We start from the raw sequence: 17,674 nt of genomic DNA, 5'->3' as shown, positions 1-17,674 counted from the left end.
TTTCTGAGTCACGTTCTTTTAATAATTTCAGATTGTCACATCAGATTTAGAATGATTTGCTCTAATCGACAGCATTGATGGCCACCCCAATTCTTTTTAAAAGAACACCCTTAAAACTAAGCGTTTCCATGAGGAAGTTCTTGCAACGTTAATCCATATGATGTGTGCACTTATCACCTCCTGCATCAGCCACCATGCGCTGAGTCACCATTACAGCCGATCTTGTTTTATCATCTTGATAAAAACTCTAAAACAGAAATGTAGATGAGAGGTGATAAAGCACAATGATCGGCAGTGACTCACTATGCTGCACATGGGGGATGCTCTCAGTGTGAACATGTAAATCCACTCCCTCAAGTATCTTGCGCTCTGTTTACTGTGGTGCCAAGGCCATGCCTCAACTTTGCATTTCAGAAGCAGGATGTGACGACCTCCAAATGCCCTGCCTCGTATCGGTTGTATTTCAGTGCAGTGTGTCCCAACACTGAAGGAGTACATGTGTGAAGAATAAAAAATGCCTAGAACCAGGTGCATAGGCCCTACATAGCAACCACTCTCCATCCCTGTAGCAGGCCAGTTTCATTGGTAAGAGGCATGTGTTTGACCCTACTGATGTGGTCACAGATTTCAAAGGAGCTCCTCTGCCGCGTGGCATTGTGCCATAGTAGAATAGCTCCGCTTTACAGCAGGGGAAGCATGTGAAAGGTGCTTGTGAATTACCGTATTTTTTGCTCTATAAGACTCACTTTTTCCCTCCTAAAAAGTAAGGGGAAATGTTCTGTGCGTCTTATGGAACAAATGCAGGCTGCACAGCTATCCCAGAAGCTAGAACAGCAAGAGGGATCGCTGCTTTCGCTTCTGAGATTCAGAATATTTTTTTTCTTGTTTTCCTCCTCCAAAAACTAGGTGCGTCTTGTGGTCTGGTGCATCTTATAGAGCGTAAAATACGGTATCTTGTTTTAGCACTGCTGAGAAGGTTTGTGTTCCCAGATTCTTCCTTGTTTTCTGATGAGAAGTGTAGGGTCTGTGGAGAATAAATGAAGGCTTTAAAAAACAACAACCAAAAACCTCCCTGTGCATAGGAAAGTAGGAATGGCTGCTTACTGCTGCCTGCATTACAGAGAAACTAGTTAATTGTTTGGCAAGTGTAAATTAAAACAAAAAATAAATGCTAATTACTTTCTGGAAAATTTAAGCCTGCTGAGAAGTGTTACCTTGTTTACTCTGAGTATCCTCTTGACATCAGCATGGGGTTACTCATAATTAGATGCACATGTGTAAATACAATGATTAGATAGTCCCACATAAACATAATTATCATATCTTTTTTAATAAAAAAATTCACGTCTATGAAGAGGGTCTCTAGCCCTGTGGGGTTTTTGTTACTATAAAAGCCCAACAATCTACATGCCTTTATCTTATGTCGGCAAACAATGGAACATTAGAACATAATAGGCTCACACAAGTCACAGAGAGATGAATGGTGGTCGATCCTGCAGGAAATTATTGTGTTGGATTGAGCCCAGTATATTCGCAAATTGCATCACAACAGTTGAGGTCAATTACAATGATGACTCATTAGAGAGTATTAAAATAAGAGCACACTTTTTCACTATAATTAGTGTTCCTCGTATAAAGAGGCAACATCTTCTTGTTCTCTAATTTCCAGAGTCTATCCAGGGTGTTCGGGGTATTCGCTTTATATTCATGAGATTGTAGTAAATTAACCTAAACACTATTCTTGTTTTCCTTGTTGGATATTTTCCAAATATATTCTATAAATTTGGGAGTATTATATAATTAGTCATAATGCAGTTGATTACAACTTCATTTACTATACAGGCTTGTTTTTCTCTTGCCCTCAAGCGTATATAAAACCAAATCTGTATATCATTTGGGCGGGGGGAGGGGAGGCACGGAGAGGCCTTGAATAATGTTTATTTTGTTAATCCAAGAAGATGAGCTCACTAGAAGAATCAGATGGAGATTTTAACCACAGGGAACTGGGCACATTATCTCCAAATCATGCAAATTTCCAAGCAGTCAATAGATGCTGTCTAAACAGATGTCTGTATATATGCAAACAGTTTCCATTTGTGTATTTAGGGAAATGGTGGATGTTTTACATGTTGGCTTTCAAAAGTGGGTGTGGTCTGTTGGGTTGGTCTCTGTAATTAATCCTGCACCTGTTCTGTATTCTGGAACCGCACACTTCGTAGTTTGCAATGCGGAGATCTTGCTTGCTCCATTAACAGTGCTTAAGTAGGGGGAAAGATACTATAGACCAGGGGTAGGCAACCTGAGGCCCAGGGGCTGGATCTGGCCCAATCGCCTTCTCAATCTGGCCCATGGACGGTCCGGGAATCAGCTTATTTTTACATGAGTAGAATGTGTGCTTTTATTTAAAATGCATCTCTGGGTTATTTGTGGGGCCTGCTTGGTGTTTTTACATGAGTAGAATGTGTGCTTTTATTTAAAATGCATCTCTGGGTTATTTGTGGGGCATAGGAATTAGTTCATTCCCCCCCCAAAAAAAAATATAGTCCGGCCCACCACATGGTCTGAGGGACAGTGGACTGGCCCACAGCTGAAAAAGGTTGCTCACCCCTGCATCAGAACATCCCTTCACTGCCTGTTAGGCACACATTTCTCTGAGAATTCTTGTAGCAAGACTCTGGAGCACCAGGGAACAAGGAAGGTGGACGAAGGACTGATGATCAAACTGGAGAAAGAGACTCAGCCAGTCATGAACAAACTGCAGCCATTTCCCCTTCTCATTGTGAGTGGGGGGAGGAGAGGGGCAGCTGTACCCCATCCATTTCAGGAGAAGGTGCAGGTGTGGCAGGAGTTCAGCCATATCACAAATAGTGGGTTTGGCTGACTGTTGGGGTGAGAGGAGCAAAGAGCTGCAAGCTTTTGATTCAATAAGAGGTATCATCACAGTCTCTAGCAAGCCATTCCTTTTGTCCATATACAAATGATTTAAGAACTTTCACCTATGTTTGGTTGCCCGTATTTTCTGGATGCTGTATGGAAAAGTACATGAATCTGACCTTTGAAGAGTTTGTAAGGAATCCATTTTAAACTTTCCAAAGGTTTAATTTTCTTCTATGGTAGGGGAAGTAGGAAACTTTGGAAGGAACTTAAAAGGGCATATTTTAAAGGTCTAACCGCCTATATTCCCACGATTTACTTTGCTGCATGTTTTGTGATTTCAAATCTCTGCTGGGGTTCTCTCACCAAAGAGTACTTGAACCAAACCTTGATCTTGGGATCCAGGAAATTCTCATATTATATATGATACATTTTCTTGCCCAGCCAGCACCTCTGAAAAGGGCATGTAGAGAGAGCTGGTTGGTCATTGTGAGATACTGGACTATGTTGGGCTTTTTCTGATCTATGGCTCCTGTGTTTTTAAATGTCTTAAACCTTTAATTTTTTCAAGCACCTAAGCTAAGTTTTGATCATTTTTTGACTAGCTCAGAGTTGATTCACATGGCCATAGGCCTCATGGCAACTGCTTCAAATGGCTGTGCATGTCTATGATTCCATTATATCATCAAGATTATAGTTTTGCAGTATTTGTATAAAAACATAATATTAATAGTCTTTCCCCCCTTTCCCTTTCAGAACTGATCTATGCCTGGATCTTCAATGAATACCCATCTTTTGTGCATCAGGATAATCGTCGTTTTGTTTCTCAGGAGACTGGAAATTTGTACATAGCTAAAGTGGAGAAATCTGATGTGGGGAATTACACTTGTGTAGTGACAAACACTGTAACTAACAACAGAGTGCTGGGACCTCCTACACCTTTGATCTTGAGAAATGATGGTAAGATTTCCTGTTAAGTGCTGAGTGGGTTTGGCTTCCTTGTAGGAAAAAGAGGTAATGGGTGCATTTCTACCAAAGAACAGGTACCAAGGTGTCTTAGAAAGAAAGTGTTATGTACTGAAGTTCTCACCCTGGGCCAGCAGGGGGATACTGTAGATAGTTCAGGTCCACATATGCAAATAAGGGATTGAAAGTAATGTTCAGTGATTGGATAGTTACAGAAAATGGTTACTGTTGCATTCTAGTGGAGCTCTATATAAGCAGGCTGGCTGAACCCTTCAGTTCAGTTCTATTCTGGCCTCTGAATAAACAAGAGCTGTTTGAAGAATTGCTGTGTCATCTGATATGTTCACCCTCAACTTAACAGAAAGGACAATGGGATAATTTTGACCTAAGGGTTATTGCCATTGTTGTTCATTATTAAATTTGTTAGTCATTTTATCTTGCCCAAAGCAACCCAAAGCGACTTGCTATTCTATATCACACCCAAGAAATGGAATACACTTGTAATATTCAAAAGCAAAGGGGTAATCACTTAAGACAAATGGGAGAGCAGGGAAGTAACCTCCTCTGTAGTAGCCATGTGGTGTCCTTGGACAATGGATGTTGGCGGCAGCAGCTCTAGCAGTCCCTCTGGCATTGGCAAAGGAAAATGAACTAGAATAACAGTATAATATATACATTATTATTATTAATTAAACAAGGGCCTCCGGCCGTGATAAGACATCACAAGGAAGTGGCAGAGAATCACTGTCTTCCCTTGCATTTCTGTAAAGCAAAGCATTTATTTCAAAGGAAGCAAGTCCTGGACTCATACCTGATGAAACCCTGGAAATAACGCTTTAATATAATGATTGCTTACGGTGGTGACTTTGAAGTCAGTTACCCACGAGCGCTTCTCTTAGGAATTCATGCTTTGCACCTACTCTGGCATGTTTACTGAAGTCATTCATGTAAAATGTACTTGAAATGTACTTGAAGTGTATTCTACTGTTTATTATAGATGTGCTGGGAAACACTGTTGAGTTCAACAGGGAAGATCAGCAACATTCATTTAAGCACAAGATGATCAGGTTTCCCTGAGGCTGAAGTGTTAGTATCGTTGAAGACAGGTTAAATTTGCATTAGGCTCGTCACAGAACAGCCTGAGACCTCAATTTATAATTTTCATATTCCATCTCTCCCGTTTCTGGTAGCTCACATGTTTAAATGCAATTTACACTTGACTATTCATACACTCAAGTGTATTGAGAGGCCAACTGGCAAGGCCTGGGTCTTTCAATAGCGAATCGCAGTTTGCATTTGTTGCAATGAAATGCAAACTGCAAGGCATGCATGTTCTAACAGGCTGACAGGAACATCTGGATCCTCTTTTTTAAAAAATTGAGTTTGACATGTCCAGTACATCTCAATATATATGACAGATTATTTTCATTAGAGCATTTCATCATTAAATTAGCACACTAAGAGGCAAATTCATCAATGTTTAATGTCCCAATTACACGAATAAGTGTTACAAAAAGAAATTTCATAATGTTCCTCTCTCATTTAATGTAAAATATACTGAACTGTGTAATTCATCACTTTGGTGCTAGTCATGCAGTTTAGAACTATTTCCGTTATAATTGGTCTAGGAACAAAGGCACATAAGGTATTTATTGATGAAAATACACCATTCTATGGCAGAAGAAATCTTTTCCCATCCCTGTCTTCCACAGACAACATACGTATTTGGAAACTTTTAAAGTTTCAAAAGATGTAATTATTTTGCTTTGGTCCAGAAGGAGGTAGATGTCATTTTATTACCCAGAGAACAAGGACTAGACTGCATATTACATTAAATGCCCAATCTGTCCTTCTGTATGGTTTTTCCCCTTTAAAAATAGCAGTTATATGTGTGTGTGATCATGATTTAGAGGCATCTTCCACATCGTGGTCCTAATTAAAAATTGCACTACAAAGCTGTGGTGTAGCAATGCAGAGAAGCTGTCATTGGTGGCAATGACAGCTTTTGTCCCATGTCAAATAACAGCTTGGAACTTATAATTTAGCCATACCTTGGGTTACATACCCTTCAGGTTACAGATGCTTCAGGTTACAGACGCTTCAGGATACAGATGCTTCAGGTTACAGACTCTGCTAACCCAGAAATAGTACCTCAGGTTAAGAACTTTGCTTCAGGATGAGAACAGAAATCGTTCTCTGGCGGCGCGGCGGCAGCAGCAGGAGGGCCTATTAGCTAAAGTGGTGATTCAGGTTAAGAACAGTTTCAGGTTAAGAACAGACCTCCAGAACGAATTAAGTACTTAACCCGAGGTACCACTGTACAATGTTGGCATAAGAGTTTGTAGGGATTTTGGATAGATAGGGTTGATATTTTGGTATTCAATTAAGTTTTACTTGGATAACATCTATTAAAATTAATGACCCTGACTAGTCAAACTTATTAATTTCAGTAGGTCTTCTCTGAACAAAACTTACTTGAAAGCCACCCCTAGTTATTTTCCTCAAGGATATTGGAAAAGTAGCTACTTGGCATCTAGAAGAAGCAGCGGGAAGCTGTGTAAAACGCCAATAGCTCTGTTAAATGTGTGCCCCCTCTTCTCACCTGTTCCCACCTCAGCCTTTGTGCAAGGGATGACATCTACAAACTGTTGTGCACTCTAAGTTGCCTCTCAAGGCTCCTAAAATATAAATCTTCAGATGTTACTTTAGAGCTTCCTGAAAGCAATAGTTTATTCTCTTGTTTCCTTAAATTGGGCTGTTTCTTTATATTGTATGGCACAATCAGAAAATGTTCCTTAACCCATTGGTCAAGCATTTTCAATACCAGGTAGCATTTTCTCTGCGGGGAATATAAATGGGGGCAGCCAAGCAATGGTAAAAGTAGACTTTGTTCCCTGGATCAATATAAGGCCAGTTTGTAACTCCTCTATAGAGATGGTATTTATTTCATTGTTACGAGAAGTATATAAAAGGCAATCTGTGTGGTATAAACTTTTTTTCTTTTTTAAAAAAAATTATACTCTATGCACTTGTCTTTCCTAGCAAGAATTGTCTTTATGTTTGGACTTCACTTTTACAATCTGCCCCTTATACTTTCAGACACTCCTCAATTAGTCCATAAACACCTCCCTATAGTAATCAATAGAGTTGTGTTTTTTGTTTGTTTTTAAAGCGGGGACATAGATTTTAAGGAGCACTTTCTGATTGTGCTAACAGTGCCTCCCTCTTACCTGGTTTAAAGTTCAGTTTACTGGCTCGCATCCTGCCATACACCAGCCTAGCACATCCACAGCTGCACCTGTGTTAATGCTGACCTTTAAAGTCCTAAATGGCTTTGGCCCTGTATACCTGAAGGAGCGGCTCCATACCCATCGTTTAGCCCAGACACTGAGATCCAGTTCTGAGGACCTTCTGTAGTTCTCTCATTGCGAAAAGTGAGGTTACAGGGACCTAGGCAGAGGGCCTTCTGGGTAGTCACCCCCACCCTGTGGAATGCTCTCCCATCAGATATCAAGGAAATAAACAGCTATCTGACTTTCAAAAGGCATCTGTTTAGGGAAGTTTTTAATGTTTGATGCTTTGCTGTGGCTTTATAATTTGTTGGAAGCCTCCCAGAGTGGCTGCAGCAACCCAATCAGATGGGTGGCATATTAATAATAATAATAATAATAATAATAATAATAATAATAATAATAATAATAATAATAATATACAACACTCACCTCACTGGCGCATCCCCTCCCTGCTTGTTTTTATCAGTCATGAGAGTCAAGAGCCTTACTACCGGTAATTCAAATTCATCCAACTCAACAGGTCTAGATGGTGTTCTGGAGACCTCTGGAAAGTCATTTGCAATAACAGTGATTATTAACAATTTTATCCACAAAATGCTTTGCAAACAGGCCAATATCTAGATGAAGCTGCTGGGGGTGGCCATTAGGATATTTTCTGTTGCACTAAAATTGAGAGAGATTGGCAGTTTTCAGCCTCTTTCCTAATGATATCCCAACATGGAATTTAACTTTTTCACAGATTACTAGGTCAACATCTTCATTGAAATAGTCACAACTCCAAGGTCTCATTCCTGGTCACACGCTTCAGACCCCTGAACATATATGTGCAATTATTTTTTTGCCCTAGTGAGCATGAATTTAGGCTTGCTTGCACTGAATTTGCATTTCACAATTTACTGTCCATTTGCCCAGTTTGTAGAGATCATTGAGGTCTCACCATTCACATTCTCACAGCACTCTCATAACATGATGAATTCTGCTGTGTGGATAGGAGGGGAGAATAGACAAGTAGGCAGACTGCAGTGTATAATCTGATCTCTTGCTCTCTTTTTTATTTTTTGTAGATTTCCACAACCATGTGGCCTGTTTGTTAGCACTCTCTCTGCAGGCTCCTAGAGTCTGTGTTGGGCTATCACATGTTTTGCTTGCAGCACTGGTTTGGTGCTTTTTTCCCCTTGCTTTTTTGGGGGGAGGGGGTACTTTGAAATGATGAATGCTGAAAAGCTTGGAGAAACATATGCTGCCTTTGGAAAGCATGTTGAAAGAAACAGGATACTGACAGTGACTGCTGTTCCCTGGCTGTTTAGAATGCAATCCATACAAGTATCCTTAGCATAGTTTGTTTAGATGACTGATTTTATGTGGCAGCTGCACTTTATATCGTACAGAAGGAGTGTCTTTGAAGCTAAGTGAATGGGGGAAAGGCAACCTGTTATTGTGTTGAAGCAGTATAGACAGTAAAAGTAGCATGCATATCAACATCAACCCACATTCCTTCTGAGAAAGCTGTGTTTATAATAAAAGCATTTCCTTATCTGGATGTTTGAGGGAAAAGGGGTCTCTCTATATTGCACTTTATATATCAGAATTGTAGGAAATCTATTTAGCAATTATGACAGTTCTAAAACTTAGGAGCGGTTTCCCCTAGTGCAGCACAGCAGAGGCGGATTTAGAGGAGTACAACTGGTTTGGTCGCACTGGGTGCGGAGCCTTCGGGGCACCACAACTAGAATGCATAATGGAAGGCGAGAGGCGGGGGGGCCACTGAATTTTGGCATCACATAGGGCACCACTGAAATTGAAGACCCCAAAGTCCACCACTAAACACAGGATACTTGATACGAATTACTCAAGGTTCCAGGAAAAGAAGGGATCCTGAGGCAGGTGAAATCTTCCTTCCTCAACCAGCGAAGGCCTAGATACATTGGCTGCCCCGTGGTATGAAACCTATGGCTGCATAGACTTTGTGCACTCATTTCTAGTTATGCACATGCAAATCACATAAATAAACAATCCCAACCATGTTTGGGAAGAAGGAAGCTCAGGAGAAGCTGGTACTTCCCACCACACCCCCGCTCATGTTCTGTGTATTATTTTAGGAGGGGATCAGGGATTCCCTATTTCCTTTCCATACCCAACTAAAGATTGCCTACAGATATAGTCTATAGATACAGATACAGTCATACCTTGGGTTGAATGCGCTTCAGGTTGAGTGCGTTCAAGTTGCACTCCGTGGCAACCCGGAAGTAACGGAGGGCGTTACTTCCGGGTTTCACTGCTTGCGCATGCGCAGACGCGGCAAAAAGTGATGCGCGCAGGCGTGCTGTCGCTAATTATGTTTGCTTCTAGATGCGAACGGGGCTCCGGAACGGATCCCGTTCGTATCTAGAGGTACCACTGTATAGCCTATGGATCATTGTGTGCAGCAGCAGGAGTCTACGCACAACAGTTAATGAGAATCTCTGAATGCTTACTTGGAAAATGTATCATTTGAGAGGAGGCTACAAGGTACAGCAAATTCTTCTCTTCCCCATTCATTATGCCCCATGCCTTTTTTCCTTCAAATCCTTAAACTTGCTTGTTTCATGTCACTCTCTCACCTGTTACTAGCTGGATGCTTTTGTTCTCTTTTTGTCCCCCTCCTTGCCTGGGGAATCATGCCATTGTCTGTTTAGCTGAGCATCTAGCTTGCTATTGTTATCAATAGTCAATCACGGTGGTAGCAGCAGTAGGAATTTGTTGGCGCCATCACCATCATCATTGTTGGAGAAGTACTGGCAGTAGAACAAGAAGAAAACTACAAGCCATGTAATAGCGCCTTTGGGATTCGGTGTGGAGTGCTCCCTTTTCTATGCACACAGCAAGGAAGGGACAGTAAAAACAGCTATAAGTATCTGAATGTGGAACCATGATTTAGTGTATAAAAGCAAAGCAAAGCATTGTGAAATCAGATATACCCAAATAATAATAATAATTTATTATTTGTACCCCGCTCATCTGGCTGAGTTTCCCCAGCCACTCTGGGCAGCTTCCACAGGACCAAAAATACACTAAAATGTCACACTTTGAAAACTTCCCTGAATAGGGCTGCCTTAAGATGTCCTCTGAATGTCAGGTAGTTGTTTATCAATTTGACATCTGATGGGAGGGCGTTCCACAGGGCGGGTGCCACTACCGAGAAAGCCCTCTGCCTGGTTCCCTGTAGCTTTGCTTCTCGCAATGAGGGAACCGCCAGAAGGCCCTTGGCGCTGGACCTCAGCGTCCGGGCAGAATAATGCAGGTGGAGACGCTCCTTCAGGTATACTGGGCCGAGGCCGTTTAGGGCTTTAAAGCACAGTGCATGAGAGTTGCGACTTCTGCAGCCCAGTTTCTTACTAACACCCATCTGTGAAACTGTCAGCCCTCTCTGTGTGTTTCTGCCTCTTTTAGTTCTCCCTGTTCTTCAGCTACAGGACTATTGCCTCCTGCAAACTTGACTTGGTATTTCATTTCAACAGCAGGAGAGCCATCCGCTGATATTACCTCTACTGTCATTAGTTTCCATTGATGAAACATCAACTTGCCACCTGGACTATGAGCCAGTCATCCAGCAAAGAGGGGGCAATTAGGCAAAACCTGTAGCAGCACATTGTCTAAATAGCGGACCATATCCCAGGGCACAGGTAGCCAGAGGCTATCCAACTGATCACTGAATTACATTCCCAAAGGTGGTCATTCTGAATCTAATTCACATGCAGCTATTACTTTCTTATAGCTACAGGCTTCCCTAACTTCTACTGTGCATAAATATTTAGTCTTATTGAAGCTGGGCAAGAATGAATGTTCAGAAAGATTGGATTATGATACCATATGTATTTATGTTTTTGACTGTATTGAAAGGTTTATGGAAGCTACTCAGTTTGTAAGAAAAGTGTTGATTTAGTGTAAACAGAATGACTTTTTATGTGCATTATTTAATATGGTTTAAAAAAACAAAACAAAACAACTGCTTTGATGTAATGGTCGAATTACTAACACAGTAAAATTTAAGCAAACTACACAACCGCTGTAGCACCTTAGAGGATATTGCACCCTAAAAGTTAATAGGAGCTTTGGTTAGCTGGCAGTGCTTTATCAAGAGTTGTTTGCTCTGCATTACTTTCTCCAAAAGGCATTGATTGTACTTTATTAGCACTTTCCTTTCACAAGAAGAATGCAGAAAAATGAAAAAGCAAAGAGCCATGATGAGATGTAATCTTAGGCAGATGGCTGAGAGCTGCAAAACAAATTTTCCTCTGGAAGTAAATAGGGAAAGGGAGCCTCACAGTGTGTGGCTGTTGGAGACGAGGGTCCTGTTTGAAATGAACAGATTAATTGGGCACGTAATGATGTACAAAACTGCCCTGGGTTAACTCAGGCATACTTGGGGATATGTAATGCAGAATTCAAGTCAATTTAGCATCCATTATATGTTCACAGGAGTGATGGGCGAATATGAGCCGAAAATAGAAGTGCAGTTCCCAGAAATGGTTCCATCTGCGAAAGGAACAACTGTGAGACTGGAATGCTTTGCGTTGGGAAAGTAAGTTTTCGTCATTCACTCACTCTTCTGTACTAAAACAGTTTGCAGGTTGTTAGGGCAAAATCAAGTAAATTGTGGGTTTTCTGCTTCGCACAACCTCCATTAACTGTGATGTTGTCTCCCTTGGCTTTCAGCGCTCATCATGCCCTTCTCAGTTTGACCAGTCATGCTCTGTGGACTTTTCATTTTGTTTTGCTATGCAAATACACATGTACATTGTTACTTCGAACTATGATCACTTGGACAGCTACTGATGACGTTTGGTGCATGAATCTGATGCACCTCAGAACAACCCCACTTCCCCACCAGCGGAAGTGGGGACCTTAATGTATCAGTTGATAATACCTACTTTGGCTGCAGCTGCTTAGAAAACAAAAAATTGATGTCATTGTGAGTTATTCAGTGGAAAGTCAACATGTTATAGTAGTGAAAAAGGAAAATTCAATGTTGGAAATAGTGGGGAAGGTATTTAATATAAAGGAAGTATCATAATGCCATTATACCAACCTGTAGTATAGATTTGGACCACAGGGGACAATTCTGGTAAATTGATCTGTGACTCCCAAGTATCCACTGGTGTGAGTAAACTGTGTAGGCCATTACCCTTATACCTTTGCTTGTGAAAATCTAGATACAGCAAACTGGCCGCTGAACAAGATGCAGTGGGCAGATCTTTGTGTTGATCCAGCAAGGCTGATCATATAAATGCATGCAGTAATCACTCATCTTATGGGGGGGGGGTGTTCCAACGGTAACATGTATACCCCAAAATTGTGTCTGGTCAAACCCTTGGAGCTGCCCTGTGGCCAGCAGGTTGTGGGGAGAGAGAGCATCCTCAGCATTCTCAAGAGCCAGCATGCTGAGTGGTCCTTGCCCTGTCAGTAAAGTAGAGAGTTTTGCATGCTTGGTCCACTTGGCTTATCCAGTGGAAAGGGGGCTTTTAAACTCACCACCTGACTTGGGACAGAAGGGGGCAGATGCCTGCTTGCTCAGATGCTTCTGTGAGATCTTGCAGAGACCTGAATTGTCCCACGAGATCTCGCGAGGGCATTCCTTAGGCTTCCAGAGCTTCTGTGCCAAGTGAGCCTTTTCTGAGGTTCCTGTAATTAGGTTGGGAAGCTTTGAAAACACTGGGCCCCTCTTACATCACAGGTATTATAACTGGCTATTGTTAGAATTCCTGCTCCATGATTGCAGTCATGGGATTGTTGTCTTAAACATGACGGTGTATGTTTTGACTCCACAGGGTGGGAAGTGACGGAGACAGAATGTTTGTGTTACTGTGTTCTGTGAAATGGGACTATTGTCCTTGGTTCTTTTTCTCTTTGCTGTCTGATGCTAGAAAGAGAGGGAGCCATGTTGCAGTGCTCCGTGTGTGTTTATATGTAAATAAAGTAGATTAGCCAAAATGCTGAGTTGTTGAGCTCTGTTACGCAAACAGTCGGGCATGTGTCTCTGCCAGGGTCCTACTCGAGTGTAGGCTGAACTCCTGACAGTTTGTGCTGGTCCCGGGGGGGGGGTATCGTGTGGCGTTGTGCGTGTCCGGTCCGAGGCTGAAGCGGGGTCCAAGGCAGGGAGTCGGGCGTGGTCAGGAACTCTGGCAGAAAGCAGGACAGGGTGCCGGCAGGAACAGGTAACCAACAATGTCGCTCCCACAACCTGGGACTGGGAGGGCTGGCCTTTATCTCCTCTGAGGCATAGGGTGGCCCCAGTCCACAGGTGACTCGCCTCTCCTGGCCTGGAGGCGAGCACTCCTCTTGCGAGAACTTAGTTCCCTCCACCTCTCTGCCCTGAGCCTCTGCAGCTCAGGAGAGGCTGGAGGGTTACTGGACCCAGAGGCAAGCTCACCTTCCCCTGACAGGGCTGGGAGAGGAGCACCTGCAGGCAATGGGTCCTTGATCACCTCCGGAGCCAGAGCGGATTCAGCTGGTGTCTGCTCCTGAGGATCCGGCACAGGTGAGGGCCCTTCAGGTTCAAGCCCCTGCCCCGGCTCAGCCGGCCCTGGAGGCGGGGACTCCTGTGCAGGCTGGGAATTCCTCAGGTTCAGCCTCTGGATCAGATTCCCAGGCCATCACACCGTTATTGCTACAAATGGGTTGGGGGGGGCTAGTCATTTTGTGGCTGTATTTGCAATGATATATATAAAAATGAACTTGTCTGCTCATAGCAGCTCAATTAAAAGAATTCAGCCTTTACCATCAGGATTTTCTCCCTTCTGTTGTTGATAAACAGCCCGGTTCCTACGATCACCTGGAGAAGAGCCGATGGAAAACAGATCCCCAAAAAAGCTCGGAGGCACAAATCAAGCAGCATCCTTGAAATCCCAAACTTTCAGCAGGAAGATGCTGGCCTGTACGAATGCGTGGCTGAAAATGTGAGAGGGAAGAACGTGGCCAGGGGCCAGCTGACGTTTTATGGTACCCTGATTATTTACTCACCTGTTTTTCATTATAGCTGAGGCCAAAATGTGGTAAATGCTTTGTTGCACTGTCAATGTTGATTTTTCTCTTCATATTTGTCTTGCAAATAGGACTGCTCAGCAAGTGTAATTTTATATAAAATAAAAACCTCTGAGACGGGCATATTGATTGAGGCTGGGAAGTGAGGGAGAAATGAAAACGTACATTGTAAGAAGGAGATTGGTCTGGAAGATGTAAAACGCCGTTGTAAAGCAATTTATCTGTCTTTCTCCTGCTGCATCTGGAAGAAAAACCGCATGCTCTTCTGAAAAACGATGGCTGTTTTGGCCTCAGATGTAGGGTTTTCATTTTGGGCTAGCTTTTAATCTCAATGCCCCCCCCATATCACACTGAATTTGGGACTCATTTTTGTGTAAAAGTAATTATGGGATTTTTCTGTATATGTCCCTGCAGATTATATGAACAGGACTGAAAAAGTTTGCATTGCTACAGATCCTTTAAGGATTTGTTCTCTTCTTCCTCTCTTGAAAGGAGACTGGGGGTAATGTTGTGCATAGCAGTGCACCAGACGCTTTAGAGAAGGCAGTCGAGACTGAGTATGTGTAGCTTGGCCCTCTTCCTCTTGCCAAGAGAGAAGTAGGGTCATGCTCTCCCAATTGCAGAATGGATTGCCTCCTCTAAAGTGGCTGTTGCAACTGCTTTAAAGGTTGCAATTCACAGCACAATCCCCTTCACCTCTCCTGACAAGAGAACAAGGAGAGAGATCATGATTTCTCAACAAAGGTAATTTTTTTCAATGGATTCACTCCCCTTTTTTCTCTGAAAACTGTTCCTTTATACATCCCCCGACAAAATGTCATATTTTGCTGCAACCCAGCCCCCTTCCCACCAAAAATCACTGCTAATTACTCTAGACCTCCTTCTCCCCAGGTCCTGCCACCATAAAATGCCAATTAGCATGAGAGGACCCAGAAGAAAGGCAAATAACTATATTCTAGAGTTCTATGGACCTAGCCAGTTCCAAGTTTCCTTAAAGTTGTTGGGATAGTGTGATGGCTTGGTATGCTCTTCGCAACAAGCACCTCTGCTCACTCAGAGATATATACAGTTCTTTATTTTACATATGTACAGGCAGCGCATTACAATCATACATCTGAATCCTCCAGTTCAGATTCTGGGAGTGGCCTCCGCTGGCTTCTCCTCCAACAGAAAAGGCGGGGAAGCTTCATGTGATGCCTCTCCCCCCTCCTCTTTAACTCTCTCCTCTCCTTGGCAGATGGAACAGGAATTGCCTCACTACCGGTGCCAGAATTTTCTGTGCGGTGCTGGGGCTCTGCTTCAGCCTCTGAGAGCCCTTCCGCCTCCTGGCTCTCCCCTCTTTCCTCAATTGCCACTTCCTGCTCATCTCCCTCTTCCTGTTCCTGCTCCTCCCCAGCATTCTCTGGCAGTCCCATGACATCACACACACCCTTCTAAGACCCCCCATCTGTGTTGCTCTCTCTTTCTTCTGAGGATTGAAACCCCCAAAAGCCTTCCTCTTCCTCATCAGTCTCCGCAAATATCTCCTTGAGTTGCCAATTGTGGGGTTTGGGTTTGTGGGGGTATTGCACATGAAATTCCTCTTGTAACTCCGGCGCCTGGATAGTCTCTGCCGGTTCCCATGAGTTCTCAGCTGCAGGATCACCCTCCCAAGCCACTAGGTATTGCAGCCTGTTCCTTTGCCACCTGGAATCTCCTCTACATCTCCACCCTGCTCTACCAGTGGAGGAGGTTCCCTGGCCTCCATTTGATACCTATGTGCTGGATTGTATGGTGACAGCAAGACCTATGAAACACAGAGGTGCCGTAAAATCGGGTTGTCGTTGCTGGGCTTCTCTTGATTGCTATCAGCCATGCTGCTTGCTATTTTCATCTTTCTCCTTTTAATCATTTCTGCAAATCCTAGCTTCATACTGCTCCTTTGCGCTGTCTCCCTTGTTGTTTTGGCAGTGTCTGGTTTGTTTATTAGTAGCAGTTAATAAACCTGCTGTGATTTGTGACCTTTTCCTTTTTAATACTTTTTCTTTATTCACATTAACAGAAACTTTGATATCTTTCCCTTGATACCACTAATCCTGTTTCTTTCTCAAATGGATTTAACTTTTCCCACTCCTTGTGGCAGATCAGTATCAATTGGGGGGGGCGCATTAAGTTGTGTTTTCGTCCATCTTGTGTGTTTTCCACTTTTGACAGTCCCATGAACCATCTTAGTTCTCCATTTAACTGTTATTTATAACCTCCCTCCACCCAGATAAGTGTGCATGTAGGAATGCCACTTTTGGATTCATCAACAATATCTTCTCTTTTGATCTAAGGATCCCTCCAGACAATCTACTTATTGAGCATTCATCAGATCTGCCTTTCCCAACCTTTCGTTTTTAGATGTTGTTAAACTACAGTTCCCACCATCCTTTGCCATTGGCCATTCTGACTGGGGTGATGGGGGTTGTAGTTCATCAGCATCAGAAAACCTAAGGTTTGGATCTGTTTCTTAATCAACTTTGATTTCTTTTTACACTTATAAGTTGGTTCATGCTTGTACTTACATGAAAAGGCAACTGATTAATTCTATAAAGGTAATAAAATAAAATAATGTAGGCCAGAACAGAATCATGTTAACATTTCACATTAGCACTGGCTACATTTTGTTTGATTTATTTCATAAAATTTATATACAATTTAATTGTATATATTTCTTTAAAATCCTCCAAGTGGGAAAATATGTTTCCCTTGCAGTCTCAGCTTGGACTCTATCCCTGTATTTTACTTTTAAAAGTTAACCTTTTCTAGAGGTGATGCCCCTCTAGCCTGCTGTTAAAGGTGATCAGTGTATAACTTGGAGTGTTCTGTTATACGAATAACTTTACTTCAGCTGCCTTTTAAATTTGAAAATGCAAACCACGAAAATGTTCCCCAAGTTTCATCAAAATAGCCATTCCAGACCTGTCATTCCGAAAGCAGCTTGTCATAAGATTTCATATAATATCCTGCATTAGTGACAAAAGTTGAATGGTAACATCTTTAATCTTTCCTTTTTTTAATGTAAGAAATATATATATATATATATATATATATATATATATATATAATGGGGAGGGGGGAAACTGCAATGCTGGCATTGTTTTTCCAAGTTGTTTCTACTGGGTCAAAAGTTCACATTCAAAGAAAGGAACACTGGAACGTATTTGATATGGAAAATCAAACTTGTCACTTACTTACAGCCTTTCTCTGTGAAATGTTCTATCATAATGCATCCCTGAGATTAAAATCTGGCTCTAACAGTGTTACTCTTTTAAACTGAGTTATCTGCCTCTGTGAATAGCAAAGAAAGCAAAGGAAGATGAAATTCAAATTTCCCTGCTTGCTGCAGATAAACCAGACTATCTTTTTTTGTCACCAACCATATTATTCAGCACTCAGTAAAGTTGTTGAAAGAGGTTTGCTTATTTGTTGCTGTTATGCTGACTCTAGTTTTCTTTTGCGCTATATATATATTATCAGTGACATCAACAGGCTTCATG

At 42.2% G+C, this 17,674-nt stretch overlaps 1 protein-coding gene and 1 long non-coding RNA gene across 16 annotated transcripts in view; one reads left to right on the top strand and one right to left on the bottom strand.

Annotated features, from left to right (window-relative positions):
• Positions 1–17,674, top strand: part of LOC310701096 (contactin-4) — a 497,831-nt gene that overhangs the window by 369,957 nt on the left and 110,200 nt on the right. For 14 of the 15 annotated variants that reach the window (XM_083491346.1, XM_083491357.1, XM_083491358.1 and 11 more), the window contains 3 exons: positions 3,631–3,834; positions 11,592–11,694; positions 13,927–14,111. In XM_083491346.1, the coding sequence (XP_083347472.1) occupies positions 3,631–3,834; positions 11,592–11,694; positions 13,927–14,111 (492 nt within the window). Of the gene's footprint in view, positions 1–3,630; positions 3,835–11,591; positions 11,695–13,926; positions 14,112–15,669; positions 15,815–17,674 lie in introns of those variants that run through there. The other variant, XM_083491352.1, reaches the window with a different exon arrangement.
• LOC310702217 lies at positions 951–10,092 on the bottom strand. Its single transcript, XR_014523367.1, has 3 exons — positions 9,734–10,092; positions 7,563–7,677; positions 951–1,024 (listed from the first exon to the last, which is right to left on the bottom strand). It is a non-coding gene; the product is annotated as an uncharacterized lncRNA (long non-coding RNA).

Source organism: Podarcis liolepis, assembly GCF_965112155.1.
Source record: "Podarcis liolepis genome assembly, chromosome: 2".
NCBI lineage: Eukaryota > Metazoa > Chordata > Lepidosauria > Squamata > Lacertidae > Podarcis > Podarcis liolepis.
Note: the sequence above shows the minus strand (reverse complement) of the source record. Positions and strands in the feature narration are given on the sequence as shown.